Below are 25,267 nucleotides of genomic sequence, written 5' to 3'. Positions count from 1 at the left end.
GATACAGGAAAGGTTATAAAAGAGTCCAGTTTATGGCTATTGTCAGCTTTTGGGTCACTGGATTTGAATTGAATTGCATTAGCTTTATTGTTGCATGTAGTCACATGGGTACAGTGAAACGTTTATAACCCGTCACTTATGGCACCATCTTAGGTACAGAGGTACTTAGGTACAGATTCTGGAGTACAAATTCTTTGGGGAAAAATAAAATTAGAAAAATAAAGAAATAAAAAGTCCAGCATTACAAACCTTCAAAAGTACAAAATCATAGTAATAAATTAGAAACATGAAGTAATAAAAAGTTCAGAATAACAGTCATTCCATGATACTATAATCTTAAAAAAAGAGAATTTAAGACAAAGTCCACTTGGTCCATTTAATGGCTGTGGGCTCAAGGACCTAACACCCTGCTGGAATTCCAGGCCAGACCCACTTTGACAATCTGCCTATAAATTGCTGCATAAAAGTAGGGTTTCTGTGCTATCTTTTGCCAATATCTTTAACTCTGTGTCCTCTGGTCACCTTTCCTTTCAACACCAGAAACAGGTTCTCTTTTGTCCCACTATCAAAAGTCTTCATGATCTTAAGCATCTTCTCTTAAAAGGCGCTAGGAGTTTCTCTCAAGTTTTTGAAGGGCAAGTTGACAGGCCTGCTAAGGTTAGATAAGGAAGCCCTGGTTTTATAAACAGAGTTGAAGTACAACTGGCAGGAAATTACAGGGAAAAGCTTACCTTCCAAAAGAGTTTTTTAATTGTGAAATTCCTTATAGCTGCCGTTTTCAGCTCCTGCAGCAGGGAGAAGCTCCGCTCCAAGAGGTTGTTCCCATGGATTAATTCCGAGCTCAGTTGGTTGAACAGTTTATTCATTTCCTCTGAACTGGCATAACACAGGTTGGGTTGGTCACAGATTACAGAAAGCTTTCAATGTATGCCTCAAATCCAGTTACTTTAACTAGTCAACAAAGTTAATGCACTGTCATAAAGGGAGGCACAGATACAATTTTGCAATAAGGAATTTAACGGAGATGTTTGAAAATTCTTTATTCTTTCATTAGACATGGCCATCACTGGCAGGGCATGGATTTCTTGCTCATTCTTAATTCCCTTTGAAAAGTGTGACTTTATAGATTATTTTAGAGGGCAGTTGAGTGTCAACTACATTGCTGTGGGTTTTTTTTAATTCAGTAATGGGATGTGGGCATCACTGGTGAGGCCAGTAATTATTGCCCATCCTACAGGTCAGTTAAGACTTAATCACATTGCTGTGGGTCAGGAGTCACATGTAGGCCACATTGTGAAAGGATGGCAGTTTCTTGCCCTACAGGGTATTAGTGAACCAGATGAGTTTTTCCTGACAATCGACAACAGATTCATTCTTAATTCCAGATTTTACTTTCAATGAATTCAAATTCCACCATCTGCCATGGCAGAATTTGAACCTGGGATAGAACATAGAACATAGAACATAGAACATAGAAAAGCACAGCACAGTACAGGCCCTTCGGCCCACGATGTTGTGCCGTGGAATAATCCTCATCCAAAAATAAAATAACCTAACCTACATTCCCCTCAATTCACTGCTGTCCATGTGCATGTCTAGCAGTCGCTTAAATGTCACTAATGACTCTGCTTCCACGACTACCACTGGCAAACTATTCCATGCACTCACAACTCTCAGGGTGAAGAACCTCCCTCTGACGTCTCCTCTATACCTTCCTCCTAACACCTTAAAACTATGACCCCTCGTGGCAGTCACTCCTGCCCTGAGGAAAAGTCATTTTGTGGGTTGTTTTGTAAAAGGACTAACGATATTGTCTAAATAGTGGCAGTTGCCAAGATATTCAAAAATGTTTGGGACATTTTAATTGGTTTATGATCGTTTTACTGTTTCTGTCCATTTTTGATTTGTGGTTTCTTAAATTGACAAAAGAATTCATGTTCCTTTAAATCATGCTTCTGAAATTTATGATTGATATATTTACGACACATTGGTTTCTGTAATAAAGGATGCTGGAAGCCTGAAATAAGAATGGAAAATGATAGAAATCCTGAGCAGCTTTGACAGCATCTCCAGAGAGAGAAAACAGGGGAATGTTGAGCTGAAAATGATTTTTCTCCTGAAAGAGTGCCATATTCAACTCAACATTAACTTTATTTCTCGATCCACAGGCATGACCATTGATTGCTGAGCTACTGACTTACAATGAACATGAAACTTGAACAAATAACCTGCAGGGAACTTCTTAGAATCTTAGCAGTTTGTGGAACAGAAGGAGGTCTTTCACATAATCATGTTAGCCCGAGCTAAAAAATGCTGCCCAGCCTAAATCCACATTCCAGCTTTGATCCATAGCCTTATGGTATAAATTCAATAAATTTGCAAAAACAATGTTAGAACATAGAACATAGAACAGTACAGCACAGAACAGGCCCTTCAGCCCACAATGTTGTGCCGACCATTGATCCTCATGTATGCACCCTCAAATTTCTGTGACCATATGCATGTCCAGCAGTCTCTTAAATGACCCCAATGACCTTGCTTCCACAACTGCTGCTGGCAACGCATTCCATGCTCTCACAACTCCCTGTGTAAAGAACCCGCCTCTGACATCCCCTCGATACTTTCCACCAACCAGCTTAAAACTATGACCCCTCGTGCTAGCCATTTCTGCCCTGGGAAATAGTCTCTGGCTATCAACTCTATCTTTGCCTCTCATTATCTTGTATACCTCAATTAGGTCTCCTCTCCTCCTCCTTTTCTCCAATGAAAAGAGACCAAGCTCAGTCAGCCTCTCTTCATAAGATAAGCCCTCCAGTCCAGGCAGCATCCTGGTAAACCTCCTCTGAACCCTCTCCAAAGCATCCACATCGTTCCTGTAATACGGCGACCAGAACTGGACGCAGTATTCCAAGTGCGGTCTAACCAAAGCTTTATCGAGCTGCAACAAGATCTCACGACTCTTAAACTCAATCCCCCTGTTAATGAAAGCCAAAACACCATATGCTTTCTTAACAACCCTGTCCACTTGGGTGGCCATTTTAAGGGATCTATGTATCTACACACCAAGATCCCTCTGTTCCTCCACACTGCCAAGAATCCTATCCTTAATCCTGTACTCAGCTTTCAAATTCGACCTTCCAAAATGCATCACCTCGCATTTATCCAGGTTGAACTCCATCTGCTACCTCTCAGCCCATCTCTGCATCCTGTCAATGTCCCGCTGCAGCCTACAACAGCCCTCTATACTGTCAACGACACCTCCGACCTTTGTGTCGTCTGCAAACTTGCTGACCCATCCTTCAATCCCCTCATCCAAGTCATTAATAAAAATTACAAACAGTAGAGGCCCAAGGACAGAGCCCTGTGGAACCCCACTCACCACTGACTTCCAGGCAGAATATTTTCCTTCTACTACCACTCGCTGTCTTCTGTTGGCCAGCCAATTCTGTATCCAAGCAGCTAAGTTCCCCTGTATCCCATTCCTCCTGACCTTCTGAATGAGCCTACCATGGGGAACCTTATCAAATGCCTTACTGAAGTCCATATACACCACATGCACAGCTCGACCCTCATCAACTTTTCTAGTCACATCCTCAAAAAACTCGATAAGGTTTGTGAGGCATGACCTACCCCTCACAAAGCCGTGTTGACTGTATTTGATCAAGCCATGCTCCTCCAGATGGTCATAAATCCTATCCCTCAGAATCCTTTCTAACACCTTCCAGATGACAGACGTGGGATGCTAGAACATTACCTGGGTCTCTGGACTAACGGTCCAGTAATAATACCACTAGGCCATTGCCTCCCTCCAAACTCCTGTTTGGAGTCAATTATGGGCAAGATTGGATAAGGATCCTTCCCGAAAGGATGTTAATGAGCCAGATGGGTTTTTACAACAGTCAATGAAAGTGGTCATCTTTTTAATATTACAGGTTTATTCATTGAATTTAGATCCCACCTGCTACAATTGTCAGATTTGAACTCATGTCCTCAAGTGCACTAGCCTGGACCTCTTGATCACTAGTGTTACCACTGCACCAACATTAGTTCCATACTCACAGCAGGCATTTCGTTGCCTTTGAAAGATCAAAATAGCTCAGTCCCCAAAACTAGACAGCTTCAATTAAAATGAATAATTTAAGCCTATGACTGCCACCAGAGCATAGTAGTAATGTCACTGGATGAGTAACGTAGAGGCTAGTGTAATGTAGATAACAGAATCTGGAATTAAAAGTTTGTCTTGGTGATGGTGACCATCTTTCCCCTTGGTGGAAGTTAAGGGGCAAAATGTTTAGAGGGGACGAGAGGAATTTTATTTTATTATCTTTGATAATCTGACATCCTTACATGGTCTAGCCTAAATGTGATGCCAGACCGAGAGCTAGTGTAGTTGACTCTTACCAGTGATAGTCACAACTCATGAAAAGAATAAAATGATGAGAAGAGTCCCCTACAGACTGAAATCTGAAAGCTATGAATCATAGAAATGTTACAGCACAGGAGGCGGCCATTCAGCCCAACGTGCCTGCAGCAGCTCTTCAAACCCGCATCATTACCTCATGCCAGCCTTCTGCTTTATTGACCATACCCTGGCACATTATTTCTATCTAAATAATCATCGGAAGCCACTTGAATTGAACAAAATGAACCAAATGTTTATCTCAATCCTTCTCCACTAGTTTGATTTCTGACCTGGTGCTTGTGTTACTCCTTCATTTTCCCTCTCTCTCTAACTCCACTACTTCCCCACCACCACATCCCAAGATTTCATCTGTTTATACATCGCCTTTGATCAGCCCAAAGGCATGATTGATCTCTGCAGTTGCTGTCACCTTAGGAAAACATGGGTTAATTTTGGGTTTCACACTTAGTTACACTGATGGAAGTTATGAAGAGAGATTCAATAGACTGAGGATGTTTTCCATGGAACAGAGGAGCCTGAGAGAGGAGGGCATGTATAAAATTATGAGGGGCATTGACAGAGCAGACAGGAAGAAACTTTCCCCTGGGTGGGAGGATCAATGACCAGGGGCATAGATTTAAGTTAAGGGGCAGAAGGTTTAGAGGCAATGAGAGGAAATTTGTTTTACTATCCAGAGGTTGGTGGGAATCTGGAACTCACTGCCTGTCAGGGTGGTAGAGGCAGAAACACTCAACACATTTAAAAAGTGTTTAGATGTGCACTTGCATTTCCAAAGCATACAAGTGCTGGAAAATGGGTTTAGAATAGTTAGCTAATAAAATGTGAGGCTGGATGAACACAGCAGGCCAAGCAGCATCTCAGTAGCTTTTGTGCTCCTGAGATGCTGCTTGGCCTGCTGTGTTCATCCAGCCTCACATTTTATTATCTTGGAATCTCCAGCATCTGCAGTTCCCATTATCTCTTAGAATAGTTAGCTAGTTGTTTTTTGATCAGTGCAGGCTCAACTGGTTTAAGGACCTTTTACTGTGCTATAGTCCTCCTTGACTCCCATTGCTCTCAAAATTAATGCCATCATTTTGTATGGACACACTGTTTACAAATGCATTAATATATTTTGCAACCAGATCTGTGTTTAATGCACAACAATCAGAGAGACAGTCCAAAATGGACAGAGGATGCTAATTTGATCATTCTGCAGTAGTGAAACTGTGCAAGGCAGCATGGTGGCTCTGTTACTGGATTGGTAATCCAGACTGCTTTTCTAACATTCTGAAGAAACGAGTTCCAATCCCAGTGGAGGAGATGGTGGTGGCGTAGTAGTCACTGAATGAGTGATACAGAATCCCAGCTAAATGTTCTGCTAACAGGGATTCGAATCCAACAATGGTGAACTTCATACAGGTCTGGAATGAAAATGTTAGCCTAATGGTGACAGAATTACAGATACAGTTAACAGAATCACTGTTACGGTACATAGAGGCCATTCAGCCCATCATGGCTGCACCTGTTCTGTCACCCAGTGAGTTTTAAGTTACTCATGGATAGAAATGGCAGCAATCCTTGGGAGAAGGTGTTAAATTGGAGGAAAGCAAACTACAACAATATTAGGCAGGAACTGGAGAATATTGATTGGAAGTAGCTGTTTGAAGATAAATTCACTTTAAACATGTGGGAGTATTTCAAAGAATGTTCAGGAGCAGTACGTTTCAGCAAAAATGAAGGATAGTTTTGGGCAAGTCACGTGAACCTTGAATGACCAGGGATGTTATCATCTTGGTCAAGAAAAAAAGCATAAGTAAGTTCTAGGAGGATGGGAACTGCCAAAGCCATTGAAGTATATAAGGAAAGTAGGAAAGAACTTAAACAAGGAATTAGAAGGGCCGAAAGGGGTCATGGAAAGTCATTAGCAAACAGGATTAAGGAGAATCCCAAAACTCCTTATACATATATAAAATACAAAAGGGTAGCCAGGGAAAGGGTTGACTCACTCAAGGACAAAGGAGAGAATCTATTTGTGAAGCCGGAGGAGGTAGCCGAGATCCTAAACAAATACTTTGTGTCAGTATTCACCAAAGAGAAGGAATTGGTAGAGAACGATCTCAAGGAAGGGAGAGTCGAGTTTCTAAGCCAAGTTTCAATTAAAAAGGAAGAGGTATTGTGCATCTTAAAAAGTATGAAGGTAGATAAGTCCCCAGGTCCTAATGGGATCTATCCCAGAATATCGAGGGAGTCAATTAAACAAATTGCTAGAGCATTGACAGACATATTTATATCCTGTTTGGCCACAGGTAAAATCCCAGAGCACTGGAGAATAGCCAATGTTGTCCCATTGTTTAAGAAGGGTAAAACGGATAATCTAGGAAATTATAAGCCTATGAGCCTCACTTCAGTGGTAGGGAAATTATTGGAAAAGATTCCCAGGGACAAGATCTATACGTATTTAGAAGCAAATTGACTTATTAGTGACAGATAGTATGGTTTTGTGCGGGGGAGGTCATGCCTCATTAACTTGATTGAGTTTTTTTGAGGGGGTGACAAAGATTATTGATGAGGGAAAAGTGATTGCTGTTGTCTGCATGGACTTCAGTAAAGTCCCTCATGGCAGAGTGGTACAAAAAATGAAGTCACATGGCATCAGGGTGAGCTGATGGATACAGAAATGGCTTAGTCATGGGAAACAGGGTAGCAGTGGAAGGATGCTTTTTGGGATGGAGGGTTGTGACTCATGATATTCCACAGGGATCAGTACTGGGATCTCTACAGTTCATGATTTACATAAACTATTTGGAAGAAAACGTAGCTGGTCTAATTAGTAAGTTTGCAGACGTTACAAAGATTGGTGGAGTTGCTGATAGTGAGGAGGACTGTCAGAGGATTCAGCAGGATATAGATCTGTTGGAGGCATGGGCAGAAAAATGGCAGATGGAGTTTAATCTGGATAAATGTGAGGTGATGCATTTTGCAAGTTCAAGTACAGGTGGAAATGAAACAGTGAATGGCAGAACCCTTAGGAGTATTGATATGCAGAGGGATCTGGGTGTGCAGGTCCACAGATGGTGGCAGTGCAGGTAGATAAGCTAGTAAAAAAGGCTTACGGCATGCTTGCCTTCATGGGAAGGGGCATTGAGTATAAGGATAGGCAAGTTATGGTGCAGCTTTACAGAACTTTAGGTAGATCACACTTGGAAAATTGCACACAGCTCTGGTCTCCACACTACCAGAAGGATGTGGATGCTTTGGAGAGGGTACAGAAAAGGTTTACCAGGATATTGCCTGGTATGGGGGATTTTAGCCATGAAGAAAGGTTGGATAGACTGGGTTTGTTTTCATTGGAAGGCAGGAGACTGAGGGGTGACCTGATAGAAATTTATATGGTTGTGAATGGCATGGATAGATGGGAAATATGACGCTTTTTCACAGAGTGGATGGGTCAATTAATAGGCGACTCAAGTCCAAGGAGCCAGGGAGGAAGTTTAAAAGAGATGTGCAAGACAAGTTTTTCACACAAAGGGTGGTGAGTGCCTGGAACACGCTGCCAGAGGACGTGGTGGAAGCAGACACAAGAGCAGCTTTCAAGAAGCTCCTGGACAAATACATGAATAGGAAGGGAATAGAGGGATACGGATCCTGTAAGTGAAGACAGTTTTAATATGGAAGGGCAAAATGTGTCGGCGGAGGCTTGGAGGGCCAAAGGGCCTGTTTCTGTGCTGTATTGTTCTTTGTTTCAGTGCCAATCTCCTGCCTTTTCCCCACATCACTGCATCCCATTTCTATCCAAATAATCATTTAATGCCTGTACTGATTGCTTCAAATTGAACTTGCTTTCACCATATTTCAAGGCAGTGCATTCTATACCCCAACTACTCACTGTGAGAAAAAATTGACAAGTGTTTAAAAAAAAAAACTCTTGCGTTCACTCAGGCCCTTTAGTCGAATCTACCATCCTGACTGAGCCTGGCCTACACGTGGCTCTCGACTCGCAGCAATGAGATTGACTCAACTGCCCTCTGGGCAATTAGAGATGGAAAATAACCACTAATGGTTACATTTCATAAAACAAAACACACAACTGCTAAAGAAATCCAAAGTCTGTAGGATCTGACATAAAATGTCAATCTCATTCATAATAAGGACGAAACCGCTGCATTGTTGTAAATCTCTTTCAGCACTCCAAGGGAGGGAATCCTTCATGCTCATAGAATCCCGACCCTCTGGAAGTGGGCTGACCAGCCCATTAAGTACACTGACTGTCCAAAGAGCATCCCACCCAGACCTTGTTCCCTTGCATTTCCCATGACTAATCTACCTAACCTACACATCCTTAAACATGTGGGCAATTTAGCATGGCCAGTCTACTTCATTTGCATACCTTTGGACTGTGGGTGGAAACCTGGAGGTAATCTGAGCAGACGTGGGGAGAATGTACAAACTTCACACAGACTCACCAATGCTAGAATGGAAACTGGCTTCCGGGTGTTGTGAGCCAGCAAGGGCTAACCACTGAGCCACCATGCTGTCCTGGCTGATTTCGTCTGGCCTATATGTACTGCCTGATCTACAGCTCACTGAAACAGCCCAACAAGCCTTCTTGAGGGTAACCGCAGAGGAAGCAATAAATGCTGACCCAACCAAGGATGTTCACATCCCAGGGGGGAAAAAAAATCTGGGAAAAGAAACAAACGTGCTGATGGAGGAGGTTAAAATTGTATCAGGGATAATAGGAACTGCAGATGCTGGAGAATCCGAGATAACAAAGTGTGAAGCTGGATGAACACAGCAGGCCAAGCAGCATCTCAGGAGCACAAAAGCTGATGTTTCGGGCCTAGACCCTTCATCAGAGAGGGGGATGGGGAGAGGGAACTGGAATAAATAGGGAGGGGGGGAGAGGCGGACCGAAGATGGATAGAGGAGAAGATAGGTGGAGAGGAGAGTATAGGTGGAGAGGTGGGGAGGGGATAGGTCAGTCCGGGGAGGACGGACAAGTTGAAGAGGCGGGATGAGGTTAGTAGGTAGGAAATGGAGGTGCAGCTTGAGGTGGGAGGAGGGGATAGGTGAGAGGAAGAACTGGTTAGGGAGGCGGGGATGAGCTGGGCTGGTTTTGGGATGCAGTGGGGGGGGGGTTCCTGGTTAAACCGTTAACTCCTCTTTCAGATGCTGACCAACACGGCTGTGCATTTCCAGCATCTTTGGGCATTGTTTCATATCACCAAGAATGTTTTGTATCACTCTCACAAACTCAAGAAATGGAGGACAGGGCTCGGGCAGGAGATACCTGAGAGTTTTTGGACCTCGAGGTGGAGAGATAGGCGCTGTCACTCTCGCGTAACCTGGATCCTGCAGGAGTGTCGACTGCTGCAGAAAACATGTAAACAAAACCAAATATTAACAAAGCTGAGCAAAAAGCACAGGCAGCAACATAAATGTGCATCCTTGTTTGTACTTACTATCATATAATTATTCCATGCACTTTTCAAATGGAGGAATATGAGAGAGGTCATAGAAATAATGTAGAGGTTAAGCTCGGACTCTTTCGGCTTGACTTGTTCAGTCATTCCCTTATCTGGTTCAGGGGTTATGTCAGGTCCAGGTTCCTTCATGTTCCAGTGCCAGGGGTAAGGACTGGCTCCCAACCGCTCCGTTGATACTGAGCTGTAAGCAGTTGCTGTTGTTGCATTTTCTTTCGGAGGGACTGGCAATGGTCGGGCAATTGGAGGCGTTGGTACAGACCTCTCCACGTTGCGCCGGTCGGATAGTTTCAGATTTTTCAAGGCAGAAGTCGGGAAGGAGGCAGCGTGCCTCAGCGTGGAGTGCGGCTCCCCGGACTCTGCTGCGTTCCCCCTGGACGTGAGAAACAGGTACGTCAAATGAGAATGAGTCTCCGCAGCATGGGGGCGGCTCAGCCCCTCAATCCTGTTGCCCCATTCGTGGCTGATTTGTATCTCAACTCTTCTCACCCATCTCTGCTCCATTTCCCCTTGGGCTAACAAACAAAAATGCCAGTTTTGCCATTTTCAAACATCTCAATAGATCTTCCAGTAAGAGGAAGAAAATTTTAGTCTTCTGTTACTCCCTGTTGAAGCAGTGCCTCCTGATCTCACCCCTAAATGGCTTAACTGAAATTGACCTGTCCTTTAGATAAAAGGAGGTGCTAGGAATCTGAAACAAAGGCAGAGAAAATGCCAGCGAAATTCAGCAGGTCTGGCAGAGAGAAACAGAGTTAATGTTTCAAGTCCAGGATGCCTTTTCTTCTGAACTGAATTGTATTAAGGGCGGCATCATGGCTCAGTGGATAGCACTGCTTCCTCACAGCACCACAGACCTGGATTCAATTCCAGCCTCAGGTGGCTGTGTGGAGTTTGCACATTCTCCCTGTGTCTGTGTGGGTTTTTTCCGGGTGCTCCGGTTTTCTCCCACAGTCCAAAGATGAGCAGGTTTGGTGGATAGGCCATGCTAAATTGCCCGTAGTGTTCAGGATGTATAAATTAGGTGGGTTATAGCGGGATGGGTTTGGGTGGGATGCTCCAAGGGTCGGTGCGGGCTTGTTGGGCCAAAGGGCCTGTTCCCACACTGTAGGGGATTTATGAAAAAAAACAAAATCCCTTCTGAACGTATTTAAACATGGTACCAGAAAGAGGGAGAATGAGGTTTTCCGCACGTTGTTTCATGAAGGCTTTCTAAATTAGGGAAACAGAGACCATAATAGCAAGTAACATAGAACAGTACAGCACAGAACAGGCCCTTCAGCCCACAATTAGGCTGACAAGTACTTGCCTTACAGCAATGTCTGAAAGCTAAGTCAATGATTCACATTACAGCATCTAAAGAAACTCAAGTACTCTTAATCAGACTCACAATATAAACACAGGCAATTTTTCAGATTAAATTAGGTCCACTTACAGCGATCAAATTTATGTGAAACCACCCATGTTAGCAGCAGAGTAGCTAATTATGTGCAGACTGTAGGCATCCAATGGGCAGCTTATTATCCACTGTACATATCATGGAAGAAAGTGAGAAGGGCACAAGTAAAAGTAAATGGTCACATCTGTCACATCTTCACTTTTTTTGTTGCTCTTGATTTGAAGCCACGCCCTGTCTTCATCGTGGTGGGAAAACTGACAATGATTTTTCTCAAAACTTTGGTAAACTCAAATCCTACTAATAACAACATAAATAACAAGGTGCAGATCTGGGTGAACGCAGCAGGCCAAGCAGCATCAGAGGAGCAGGAAGGTTGACGTTTTGGGCCTAGATCCTTCTTCAGAAGGACAACAGAAACATAGGAGCAGGAGTAGGCCATTCAGCCCTCAGAGCCTGCTGCACCATTCAATATGATCATAGCTGATCATGCAACTCAGTCCGCTGTTCCCACTTTCTCCCCATTCCCTTTGATCCCTTTAGCCCCAAGAACTATAGTTCCTTCTTGAAAACAGTCCTATATTCATCCCAGCAACGTGAAGGCTATTTTGTATGACTCAGAATATCTGACTTAGAGAAGCTTTAATGCCATGTGCTAGGACTGGGAAAAATAATTTCTTCTGTAGGTGGAATCCCCTTCAGATTTTTCCTCTTAAATCCTAACATTGCACTAAAGAAACCAACCAATCAAATACAATGCCAAATAAAAATATTAAATGCGATAAATCAGGCACAGAAAATATTGGATATATGTAGTTGTTGTACAGAGAAAAGATGAGATAGTGCTCTGAATATCTGTCAGAATTATGAAGTAAGTACATCAGGAGAAGGGAGTGAAAGAGCAGAGTAAAAGGAGGATGTTTTATATTTTTTCATGAACGAGGTGTGTGTGTATGTGTGTGTCTGTGTGTGTCTGTCTGTCTGTGTGTGTCTGTCTGTGTGTGTGTGTGTGTGTGTGTGTGTGTGTGTGTCTGTGTGAGTGAGTGAGTGAGTGAGTCTGTGAGTGAGTGAGTGTCTGTAATAAGGCCGGTATTTGTTGCCCATCCCTAACTGCCCTGGCACTGAGTGGCTTGCTCTGCCAAAACAGACGGTGATTAAGAATCACAGAAGTGAGGAAGAATACCATTCTGCCCATTGCGCCTGTACCAGCTTCAACCACGTTGTTGTGGATCTGGAGCCAAATGTAAGGCAAAGACAGTAGATTTCCTTCCCTAAACAACATCCATTGTTTAAAGAAAAAAATATCTATAATTAATGATAGTTTTATGGTTACCATCACCGAGACTAGTTTTCAGTTTGAAAACTTTTTATTCAACATATTCTACCAGCTGCCAACGTGAGCTATGAACCTGTGAGCCTACAGCATTAATGTAGATTAATGTGACTTGATGCCACATCTCCCTCTTGAAGTAATATGCTCTTATACAGCACAATCACAGTTTGGACTGGATAGAGTCATACAGCACAGAAACAGAGCCTTCAGTCCAATTCATCCATGCCAACCAAGTTTCCCAAACTAAGCTAGTCCCACTTGCCTACGTTTGGCCATTATCCCTCTAAACTTTTCCTATTCATGTACCTGGCCGAATGCCTTTCAAACATTATAACTGTTCCTGCATCCACACCTTCCTCTGGTAGATCGTTCCACAACGTGAACCACCTTCTGTATGAAAAAGTTGCCCTTCAGGATCCTTTTAGATCTTTCTCTTCTCACATTAAAAATATGCCCCCTAGTTTTGAACTCCCACACCCTACTCAAAAGACCTTTGCTATTCGCCTTATCTATACCCCCCCCCCCCATGATTTTATAAAACTGTTTAAGGTCATCTCACAACCTACTATACACCAGGGACAAAAGTCCCAGCCTATCTAGTTGCTCAGTATAACTCAGACCCTCCAGTCCCAGCTACGTCCTGGTAAATCTTTTCCGTACTGTCTCCAATTTAATAATATCCTTCCTATAACAGGGCGACCAGAACTGGACACATTACTCCAAAACTGGCCTACCTGTGATGGAAATTTCAAAGAACTATGTACTTGAACCCCCAGGTCTCTGTTCGACAATACCACCTCCCCCCCCCCCCCCCCCCACCCTGCTCACCCCATGGCTGTAACATTAACTATAGAAGTGCTGCCCTTGTTTGTTTTATCAAAAAATGTAATACTTCACTTTTATCCAAATTAAACTCCATCTGCCACTACTCAGCCCACTGGCCCAATTGATTAAGATGTATTGATCGGCCTGTTTCTGTGCAATATGTTCTCTGTAATCAATTTCAGTGCCCTACAAACTGCTAGGTAGAGGGGCAGGAAAGTTAGGTAATGGTGCAGAGACAATGTAGGAATGAGGAATTAGCAAATCGCAGTCACACAGCGACTGTACTGTTGTAAAACCTCGAGTGCATTATCAGAACGAGCCAGATACAAAGACATTAGGGCAGGTGACCGAGATCTTCAAAGAGAGTAGGTATTAAAGAGAACAGCTTTAGGAAGGGAATTCCAGAGCTTAGGGTTCAGGGGGCTAAAGGAAATGACAGAGAGGGCGAGATGCTGGGGGGGAACCAAAAAAGGATTTGAAAACACTGCCACTTGGCGAATTGGACTCAACGTGAGGTCGGACACTGGCAACACAGCTTGAGGTGGAGCTGCAGTTTGCAGAGAGCAAACGGTGAGTGGTTGGCCGGGAGGGTGGGCAAGAAGGGCACAAAGGCATTGACAAGGGTTATGTTAGTGAAGAAAAAGGAAACAAAGACAGGTCCACCCCCCAAAAAAGGGGCATAAAGAAAAACTTAAGACACACAAAATATAAACAAAGATCCACATCAGAGCTCCTGAAAACCTCCCGACACCCACTTCTTGTTTTATTGTTAATGCAGTCTCCATCTCTATGTCAACTCTGTGAATGTAAAGAATGGTCAATCCATATTCAGGGTGAAACTACCTTCAAGCTTGCAGACACATCAAGCCAGACCTCTCCTTCCTTTGACACACAGGTCATGATTATTGAAAAACTGCTGGAAGCAGAATTAAGGAAGGAGAAACCTGCACTATTACTTTCCTAGACATTTAGCAATTCTTTTTAAATCATAGCAGCTTGTTATTTTATATTTCCATAATACTAAATGGAAAACGTGTGAAGTACAATGTACCTGCAACTGTACTAAAATGAATGATCACTCTGGGACCGTGCATTTGATAGTGCGCTCTGCATAGTAACCAGAAAGCTGTAACAGAGCTTCATCACCCGCAGATATTTACACTTAGCACAACACAAATTATTGTGAATCTGTGTGTGTTATCACACTAAGGATTACTTCTTTGAGGATCAATGGAGCTCCCTGAGGGGCTGTGTCTGCTCGGCAAACAACAGTCTCCATAGCGACAAGGAGAAAGTGAAGAAAACATAGCCTGGACATGTGGAGCTTGACATTGTGAGCTGGGAATAGAACACAAGTGAAAGTCATGTATCCAAGGGTAGGAATTGCCAAAGGAGAAGTGCCATTATATCCCTGCTGTAGCAACAGTTATCGTCAGACAGAGCTGTCTGTTAGAGATAAGAGTTTCCATCACAATATCTCTGTAGGATCATGACCAAAAGCTACAAATGTATTCCACAACGAGCTGTGTGACGTGAACTTCCCAAAACAGCAATCGGCATTAATTTAACATGAGTCTAAAACACAAAATAAAGATGATTTGATAGAATATATTATGACAACATTGATTTCTTCATCTTTAAAATGAGCCAAAGTGCTGACTGGAAAAGAAATTGCCAACGGCTTCCGTTATAGTTTCAGCATTCCTCGTAATCTTTTTATTCCTGAGAAAAGAAGCACTTCTCTTTCAGATTAGCACATGATTTGATTTGTTGTCACATACCGAGATACAGTGAAAAGTATTGTTTTTTGTGCTAACCAGACAAATTGTACCTTACACAAATACATCAGGGTAATAGAACAGAATGCAGTATATAGCGTTACAGCTACAGAGAATAGGCAGAGAAAGATCTGGGAGGTTCGTTCATAAATCTGATAACAGCAGGGAAGAAGCTGTTCTTAAATCTGTTGGTACCAGTTTTCAAACTTCTGTATCTTCTGCCCAGTTAAAGAGGGTGGAAGAGAGGACAACCAGGGTGGGAGGGACCTTTGATGATGTTGGCTGCTTTCCCAAAGCAGCGGGAAGTGGAGATGGAGTCAATTGGCAGAAGGCTGGTTTGCGTGATGGACTCAGCTACATTCACAACTCTCTGTAGTTTCTTGCAGTCTTGGGCAGAGCAGTTGCCATACTAACCTGTGATGCATCCAGATAGGATGCTGTCTATGGTGCATCTATAAAAATTGGTCAGAGTCATTGTGGACAAGCTGAATTTCTTTAGCCTCCTGAGGAAGTGGAGGTGTTGATGTGCGCTCTTGGCTGCAGCTTCGATGTGGGTGGACTAGGACAGATTGCTGGTGATCTTTACTCCTAGGAACCTGAAGCTGTTGATCACCTTCACCTCACTACCTTAGTACTGACATGGGAGTGTCCTCCATTCCACTTCCTGAAGTCGATGATCAGCTCCTTCATTTTACTGACATTGAGGGAAGGATTGTTGCCTTCACACCGTGCCACTCAGCCATCTATATCTTTCTTGTATTCTGTCTCATCGTTATTTGAGAACTGACCCACTGTGGTGGTGTCATCAGCAAATTTGTAAATGGAGTTAGAACTGAGGCAGTGTATAAGGCGTGTGGTAAGTGGCTGAGCACACAGCCTTGTGAGGCACCAGTGCTGAGGATTATTGTGGAGGAGGTGTTATTGCCTATACTTACTGCTTGTGGTCTGCAGATTAGGAAGTCGAAGACTGAGTTGCAGGGGTGGGTGGGGGCAGGAGAGTAGAGTCCTAGGTCTCAGAGTTTGGATATAAATTTGATACCTTGGTACTTTTAGGTACTTCAGGATCCGTCCAAGGTTTCCATACCAAAATGTTCCTACAATGTTGAGATCAAAGTAATATCAGGCTTGGTTAAGGCAGTGAGGTAGAAGTGGATCAGCAGGACAGGACTCTCCATTGGGTATGTTATTATCTACTAACCTCTGGCAGGGATGCCAGTGTCCATCAGAACTAGGGAGCAAGTGATAGTTTGTGGAGGATATTTGAGTGACAACTTAAGAGGGTGTATATGGGGGTACAAGTATCAGTGCAGTTAGAGTTGGTGATGTGAGAGAGTTGGAACAAAAATTCTGTCCCGAAAAGTTTGGACTCTGAATAAAAAATCATTTAACCCCTGGTTTTAGCAAGGCAGACTCTTCCCCTGTAAAGCCACATGTCTTCTAATTTGGTCAAAGTCTGCTCCTGGAACAACAATGTACAGAAATGCAATTAGAAATAAAAAAAATCAAGGCACTGGAGATAGTGTAAAAAAGAAGCTATAACTAGGATTAGACCAGAGTGTAAAGGTTAGAACCATCAGGATAATGTAAAAGAGAAGGCATTGGGGTGACCTAATAAAACATCCCTAAGATTCCAGAAGGATTTTGATAACGGTAGACATAGAGAATGTGGTTCTAATTTCAGTTTTTGGAGGGGTGGATAACTGAAATGTGCGGTTGCAAACAAGAGATCCTTCTAATAAATCCAGCTGGAATTCAGGAGTGAATTCTTCATCCAGAAAGTGGTTAAAATGTGGAATTCACCATCAATATGTTTAGATATGATGAACAACATCAATGTATCTGAAAAGATATACCAGTACATGTGGGCAAAAGGAACAGAGTATTATTAATTGGATGAGACAAATATTGATAGAAAAGGCTCACGTGGCGTATAAACATTGAGTGACCAGTCTGTTTTGGTGCTGTAAATACTTTGTAATATGCAAGTTACTCCTCCCCAAGAGGCCAAAGTAAATGTTGTAGCAAATTGTGCAAAGCAAAGCTACTGTGTCCACGTAACAAAGTGTGGAGCTGGATGAACACAGCAGGCCAAGCAGCATCTCAGGAGCACAAAAGCTGACATTTCGGGCCTAGACCCTTCAGAGAGGGGGATGGGGAGAGGGAACTGGAATAAATAGAAAGGGTCTAGGCCCGAAACGTCAGCTCTTGTGCTCCCGAGATGCTGCTTGGCCTGCTATGTTCATCCAGCTCCACACTTTGTTATCTTGGATTCTCCAGCATCTGCAGTTCCCATTATCACTACTCTGTCCAGGTGTCTGGATTTAGTTTTATTTAAAAGTAGCTGCAGTTGTAAGAACATTCTAACACATGGCCCCTCATTGTCAAACAAATACATGCTCCTTCAATGAGCTCAACCTAGTGTGACTGAAATCCCGCTCCCAAACTTCCTGCAATAGGAAGAGGAAAGTCCAGATTTGTCTGTGACTATAATGCAATCTATTAACACGCAAATAAAATTCAGCATACTCCTACTAATGAGCACTTCCTGTTTCTGTGGGACAAACTGAAGAGAAGTTAGGGACAGGTAATAATTACTGGCCCACCCAGTGATGCCCACAGCCCATGAAAGAAAACAATTCTTTAATTGACATGATAAATTATTTGGTGATATAATGTTTCATACCTGAGAGTGAATTGATTCAGAGCTCGATCCTGCTTTGATTTTGAATTTCCTGATGTGCTGCTGCTCTCCTGGATGTTGCTACTAGCCACAGCTAAAAATAAAAATTGTTTTTTGAATCTTAGAAAAGGAAGACACTGTTTGAAAAAAAATTAACACTTAAATCAAATGATAATGCATTTTAGCTCCTTCCATCCTGGGGAAATTGGTTTGGTTATAGATGCTGGGTGGCTCAGTTGTTAGCATCGCTGCTTCACAGCACCAGTGGCCCAGGTTTGATTCCACCCTTGGGCAACTCTCTGTGTGGAGTTTGCATGTTCACCCCGTTGTCTGCATGGGTTTCCTCTGGGTGCTCCAGGTCCCTTCCACAGTCCAAAGATACACAGTTTGGGTGGATTGGCCATGCTAAATTGCCCATAGTGTCCAGGGGTATGTAGGTTGGATGGATTAGTCATGGGGAATGCAGGGTTATAGGAATAGGGTGGTCTGGGTGGAATGGTCTTTGGATGGTCTGTGCTGACTTGATGGGCAGAATGGCCTCTTTTAACACTGCAGGGATTCTACAATCAGTGTTTTTGCTTGGGTTTGGCAGTGTTTTAGCCTTCATTGCTTTTATTATGGACTCACTGTGGACTGAAAACCTACTGCAACCCAGAAAACAACAGGGGTGGCCTGCTCCCAGGTGGTTAGTCCACCACCTCCCCTCTGGCTGCAAGGCCACAGCCTATCCCAAAAACAAGTGACATTCCACCGCAGCAAAGACCTGAGTAATTTAGGAATACTGCTGCCTTGTCACTCTCTCTGTGTGACAGAAACTTATCAAAAATATCATCTTTAGATCTGATTAACTTTCCGACTGCTTGTGTGTGTGTCATCATACAGTGTCTGTGACAAACTCTCTCCTCTTTCAGTGAATCATGGAATTGCTGCAGCTCAGAAGAAGGCCATTCAACCCATCATGTGTAGCCTGTCCCTCATAAGGAGCAGCTCACAAGCACCCGCAAACCACCCCCCAGCCTACATTCCTGTGTGTTCCTCCTCTTCCGACATTTCAAATGTTTAGTAAACGTAGGAAAGATTGCAGCACAGGAGGAGGCCACTCCGCCCATCATGTCTGTGCTGACTGAGAAACAAACCAGCCAGCTTCATCCCACTTTCCAGCTTTTGGCCTGTCTCCCTGAAGGTGACAGGACTACAAGCCCTGCTCAAATTTCCATCTCCACCAAACACGCAAGATCTGACCCACCCCATGACCACAATTCAGCAACCATCCCATGAACAGCACAAAGGTTTACAGCTAGCTTACTGTAACGTGGTGGTGGCTTCTTGTTCACTCAAGTTGGGGTGGGGGCGGGTCCAACTTGCCATGGTTACATGCACATTGTCATCTACAGCTAGGGAGGGTGATGACAGAGAACTATCTTTCCAATGTGTGACTGACAGGCTACTGCACCCACTCTGACACAGTTTGATGGGACCTCCGTTTAACATCTTTTTGAGTTCACCGAATGATCAACACCGCGCTGGGACTGGCATTTTCCAAGTCTCTGGAGGGAGGTTTGAGCCTCTGACCCAGGAGTAATTGCCGTCAACTGAGCTTCACAGCGACAGAGCAGATTGGGTGATGTGAATAGACCTCTGGTGTCCAAACTGCCCAGGCTTTTAGTTCACACTATCATTCGTGGGATGTGGGAAAGCTCACAGGAAGACCCTACAACCGCTCTGAAGCTACTCACCGTACCACAGTTCATTTGTGTTAACAGTAAATAAACTAGTGTTTTTTAGGACAATGATTTTAATGAAGTGCAACTTCTAAATTTATTGTTGGCACGTGAGTGTTGCTGGCTGGGCCAGCATTTATTACCCGTCCCTGGCAGAGCCTTGAGAAGGTGGTGGGGAGCTGCCTTCTTGAACCACTGCGGTCCATGTGCTGTAGATTGATCCGCAATGTTGTCAGGGACAGAATTTCAGGATTTTGACCCATCAACACTGAAGGAACAGCGATATATTTCCAAGACAGGAAGACAAGTGGTTTGGAGGAGAATTTGTAAGTAATAAAGACCATGGCAGTCTGCCATTGGCATGTATCAGAACCATTTGCAGGATCATTCAACCAATTTAGCTGCATTATAAACTCATCTTCATTGGCCATCAAGTCCTAGAGACACCTGGAATCTGGAGCTTCTGGTTCAAAGGCAGGGACACTACCCACTGTTCACTGTATACACCCTCAAAATAAAATTCACCTGATAAGTACAAACACTATATGTATATAAAAATATGAAAACCTAAAGCAATCACATTGATCTTTGGCCTGAATTTCCCCAAATTTTGTACTTCTCAAACACAAGAATGTAATGACCTCTCGCGCCTGCACATTCCCCAAGCCACCCACCGTCCTGACTTGAACATAAATCGCCATGCCTTCACCGTCACTGGATCAAAATCCTGGAATTCCCTCCCAAAGGGCATTGTGTTCAATGTTAATAACCAGCAATTCCCATTTCAACTCATTTCGTGGATCTGTAATCAGGTCAATATCAATTTTATCCGTTTATTTTGGAGTGTACGTACCTTCCTCCTGGCTGAAGGCACCAAACTTTCTCCTGCCACTAATAACAGCAGGTAAATATCTATTGCCTCTAACTTGGACTTTGTGACTTTTCTTCTCTGGCCGGGAGATGTAAACAATGCGAATGTGTTGTGCAGACTCCCGATCCTGGCCGCTCAGAAAGTCAGGATAATCATCGACCTGTGGGCAAGGGCTACAAGTGAGAAAGTGCTGATCCACTCTTGTTTATAGGCAGAGTTATTTCAATTCTTTGGCCAAAAAAAGAACATATCTTATTCAACGAAAATTTCTTTTAAAAGCTGGCCTATTAATTACAAAGGTAAGGAGAAACAGATGTCTAAGCATGTAAGATCCATTAGGGCAGGAGAAGGATCGTGTGGACCGAACTGGCCTGTTTCTGTGTGAAACAAGGGAACATAAGAATGACAGATAATAAAATGTGAGGCTGGATGAACACAGCAGGCCCAGCAGCATCTCAGGAGCACAAAAGCTGACGTTTCGGGCCTAGACCTTTCATCAGAAAAAAAGCTTGGCCTGCTGTGTTCATCCAGCCTCACATTTTATTATCTCAGATTCTCCAGCATCTGCAGTTCCCATTATCACTCAAACATAAGAATGACAAACAGGTTTAGGCCCCTGGGCCCCTCCAGTCTACTCCGCCATTCAGCGTGATCATGGATGATCTGATTACTTCACAATCCTGCCTCCTCCTCTGTGTTTTATATTTTAAAGCAATTCCCCGTAAAGTTCTGAAAGCACTCAACAAATGCAGGGAGAGTCAAGTGAACACTTGCAGATACAAACCCCTTTCATCACAACTGTTGGAAGAAGGATTTGCATTTCTATAGAGTCTTTTAGAACCTTAGCGTATTCCAGAATGCTTCACTTTTGTGAAGGGTAGGTCGTGCATCACAAACCTTATTGAGTTCTTTGAGAAGGTGACCAAACAGGTAGATGAGAGTAAACCGGTTGATGTGGTGTATATGGATTTCAGCAAGGCGTTCGATAAGGTTCCCCACAGTAGGCTATTGTACAAAATGCGGAGGAATGGAATTGTGGGGGATATAGCAGTTTGGATTGGAAATTGGCTTGCTGAAAGAAGACAGAGGGTGGTAGTTGATGGGAAATGTTCATCCTAGAGACCAGTTACTAGTGGTGTATGGCAAGGGTCGGTGTTGGGTCCACTGCTGTTTGTCATTTTTATAAATGACCTGGATGAGGGCGCAGAAGGATAGGTTAGTAAATTTGCAGACGACACTAAGGTCGGTGGAGTTGTGGATAGTGACGAAGGATGCTGTAGGTTACAGAGAGACATAGATAAGCTGCAGAGCTGGGCTGAGAGGTGGCAAATGGAGTTTAATGCGGACAAGTGTGAGGTGATGCACTTTGGTAGGAGTAACCGGAAGGCAAAGTACAGGGCTAATGGTAAGATTCTTAGTAGTGTAGATGAGCAGATAGATCTCAGTGTCCATGTACACAGATCCTTGAAAGTTGCCACCCAGGTTGACAGAGCTGCTAAGAAGGCATACAGTGTTGTAGCTTTTATTAATAGAGGGATCGAGTTCTGGAACCAAGAGGTTATGCTGCAGCTGTACAAAACTCTGGTGCGGCCGCACTTGGAGTATTGCGTACAGTTCTGGTCACCGCATTATAAGAAGGATGTGGAAGCTTTGGAAAGGGTGCAGAGGAGATTTACTAGGATATTGCCTGGTATGGAGGGAAGGTCTTACGAGGAAAGGCTGAGGGACTTGAGGCTGTTTTCGTTAGAGAGAAGAAGGTTAAGAGGTGACTTAATTGAGACATATAAGATAATCAGAGGGTTAGATGGGGTTGATAGGGAGCGCCTTTTTCCTAGGATGGTGACGGCGAGCATGAGGGGGCATAGCTTTAAATTGAGGGGTGAAAGATATCGGACAGATGTCAGAGGTAGTTTCTTTATTCAGAAAGTAGTAAGGGAATGGAACGCTTTGCCTGCAACGGTAGTAGATTCACCAACTTTAGGTACATTTAAGTCGTCATTGGACAAGCATATGGGCGTACATGGAATAGTGTAGGTTAGATGGGCTTCAGATTGGTATGGCAGGTCGGCACAACATCCAGGGCCGAAGGGCCTGTACTGTGCTGTAATGTTCTATGTTCTATGATGGTTAAGTACTTTGTGAAGCACAGTCATGGTTGTAACCGTTAGAAACACAGCAAGCACAGGAAGCTGTGAGAGGGTTAGGGTGATCCTGGTTGAGAATTAAATATTGGCGAGGATCTCTTCTAGTTTTCTTCAAAATAGTGCAACAAGATTTTTTGCAGAAAGAGATCTAAGCACAGAAAGAATGCAACTCCAGCAATGCACTGGAGTGAGAGGATAGACACGAGCCCCAGATCTTGGGAATGGGACTTAATTCACAATCCTCTCACTGGTAATTTGTAAGAGCTGTAGCTCTTTAAAAGCAGCTAGTGATGAGATTTCCTGGTTTCCCTCCCCAAACCCCACTCTCTTATAATGCCTCCTCCTTTGTTCCGAGTTAATGACAGGAGTCAAACGGTTAGCTATGGAATCAAACACGTTCTTAAAATTCAGAATCCAGCCTGTTGCAGAACACACCCTTGCTGTGCAGAGTGAAACTCTTTGATCTAACACATTTACCAACTCCTTCCACCTTGAAATTCCAAAAACATGAAATGGCCAAGCGTTTCAATTCTTCTCATTTGTAGTTGAGGACCAGCATGAGGTAAATGCAGTTGTGGACATGCACTTAAGGGAAGACTGGGAGGAAGACAATGGGACATGGAGCTAACAAGCCCACCCTAAAAGATCAAGAGCCATGATTTGGACTGGTGAACATTCTCTGTCCTAATATCTCGACAGGCTTCCCCCTAGGTGGTAACTCAAACTTTTCCCCAGTTTGCTTCTTTGCTGTTTGACAATTTAGATCAGTCACCCACAAGAATTGAGAACTCACCAGTATCAGCTTAGAGAGTAAGCCAGCCTCTAGTAGCAATGCCCATAAGGAATGCAGTGATTGTAGGCTGCTTCATTGAAATTAAAGCTTAACATCAACAATTAAAGCACTGAAATGTTGCTGAATTGTACATAATTTAAGAAGGCATGAAATCATTATGTGTTGTTTATTGAAAAGAGGTGCCTGGGTGGAAAGGCACAATTATCAAATATTTAAATCTGTCTGATAAAGTTATCAACGGTCAGTCAGTTGTTTTGTACCAGAGCAGACTGATTACTGTGAACCATTAATTATTACTATCATTGTGAGTTAAACTGGAAACTGGAAAAAGTTAGACACTGTTCATCCACCAACCTCCATTCCTGCTCCGATTTAATTACTCGATTTCTCACCTCTGTACTTGCTTAAAGCATGCTACCTCTCTGACCTTTTCCAGTTCTGACAAAAAGAAATGTTAACTTTGTCTTTCTCTCTCCATAGAGACTGCCAGACCTGCTGAGTGTTTCCGGCATGTTTCTGCTTTGAATGTTGAATGGCATCGAGGTTTAAGTTCGTGTCTGCTCGACCAGGATAGATTAAAGCAAATGAAGCCCAGTTGTCTGCCCCATATTGATATCAAAGTGTGCTTTCAAAACTCTTTTCAGGATTTAAAACCTGCTCTGCTTTCAAAAACATACATAACTTTCCTTTCATGTGGTTGGTGTGAGAATGGCTGAATTTCAAATGGTGAGTGAAAGAAATACAACAAAGGGCATTTGTAAATGTTATTCATGAAATAAAGTGAAAGTGATGACCAATTTTATTCAATTTTCTGATATTGTTATTTGCACACGTTAATATAATAGGTCTTGGTGATTTGAGCAACTTCACTTAGCATTATGGATATGGTTACAACCTGGTTACTTCCTTGAGCATCAAAAGGCCTGAACTGATAATGCATGTATCTATATCCCACCAGAGCAGTTAAGAAAGTTAAATTTGTTCAATCAGTAACTTCAGCTGCTTGATCAATGACATCCCACCATCATAAGTTCAGAATTGTGGATATTCGCCTTTGTTTGCACAATGTTCAGCACCATTCACAAATCCTCAGATACTGAAGCAGTCCATGTCCAAATGCAATAAGAATCAAAGAACATCCAGACTTGGGCTGACTAGTGGCAAGTAACGTTTGCAATGACCATCTCAAACAGTTAGATTCTCCCCTACCTGCCTTTGAGATACATTCGCGTTACCATTGCTGAATCCTCCACTGTTGAGATCTTGGACATTACCATGGACCAGAGCTTAATCAGTCCATCCGTATAAATACTGTGGCCATAATAACAGGTCAGAGGCTGAGAATTCAGTGATGAGTAACTGGCCTCCTGATTCCTGAAACTCTGTGTGATGGAATACTCCCCACATGCCTGGATGGGTGCAGCTTCAACAACATTCAGCTAACTTGACACCATCCGGGACAGCAACACATCTAACATCTTCAACATTCACTCCCTCCACCACCATAGCACAATGGCAGCAGTGTACAGGGGCAAAAGCAGAAGATACGTAGGAATACCACCCCTTGTAAACTCCCCTCCCAGCCACACATCCCACCTGGGAACTATACCTTTACGGTTGCTGGGTCAAAATCACGGAACTCCCAAACACTACTGTGGGTGTCCTACAAAGGTTCAAGATGATCTCACTGAAATTTACAAAATTCTTATACAGCATGAATTGGTGGGCAAAGATAGGGAATTTCCCTGAGTTGGTTACTGTCGAACCAGGGGACAATCTCAGAATAAGGAGTTTGACAATGTGGTTATTGAGAAAATGTTTCTATTAGTGGGAGAATCTTG

At 43.3% G+C, this 25,267-nt stretch overlaps 1 protein-coding gene across 3 annotated transcripts in view; it reads right to left on the bottom strand.

Annotated features, from left to right (window-relative positions):
- Positions 1 to 25,267, bottom strand: part of c18h12orf56 (chromosome 18 C12orf56 homolog) — a 72,442-nt gene that overhangs the window by 35,501 nt on the left and 11,674 nt on the right. For all 3 annotated transcript variants that reach the window (XR_009446899.1, XR_007249304.2, XM_048548332.2), the window contains exons 2-6: positions 20,472 to 20,649; positions 17,901 to 17,991; positions 9,868 to 10,261; positions 9,696 to 9,775; positions 732 to 876 (exon numbers count right to left, since the gene is read on the bottom strand). Coding sequence is in view for 1 of the 3 variants with exons in the window: in XM_048548332.2 (XP_048404289.2) it covers positions 732 to 876; positions 9,696 to 9,775; positions 9,868 to 10,261; positions 17,901 to 17,991; positions 20,472 to 20,649 (888 nt within the window). In the remaining 2 variants the exon portion in view is untranslated. The remainder of the gene's footprint in view (positions 1 to 731; positions 877 to 9,695; positions 9,776 to 9,867; positions 10,262 to 17,900; positions 17,992 to 20,471; positions 20,650 to 25,267) is intronic.

This window comes from Stegostoma tigrinum, chromosome 18, assembly GCF_030684315.1.
Source record: "Stegostoma tigrinum isolate sSteTig4 chromosome 18, sSteTig4.hap1, whole genome shotgun sequence".
Lineage (NCBI taxonomy): Eukaryota > Metazoa > Chordata > Chondrichthyes > Orectolobiformes > Stegostomatidae > Stegostoma > Stegostoma tigrinum.
This window is presented reverse-complemented; position numbering and strand designations above follow the sequence as displayed.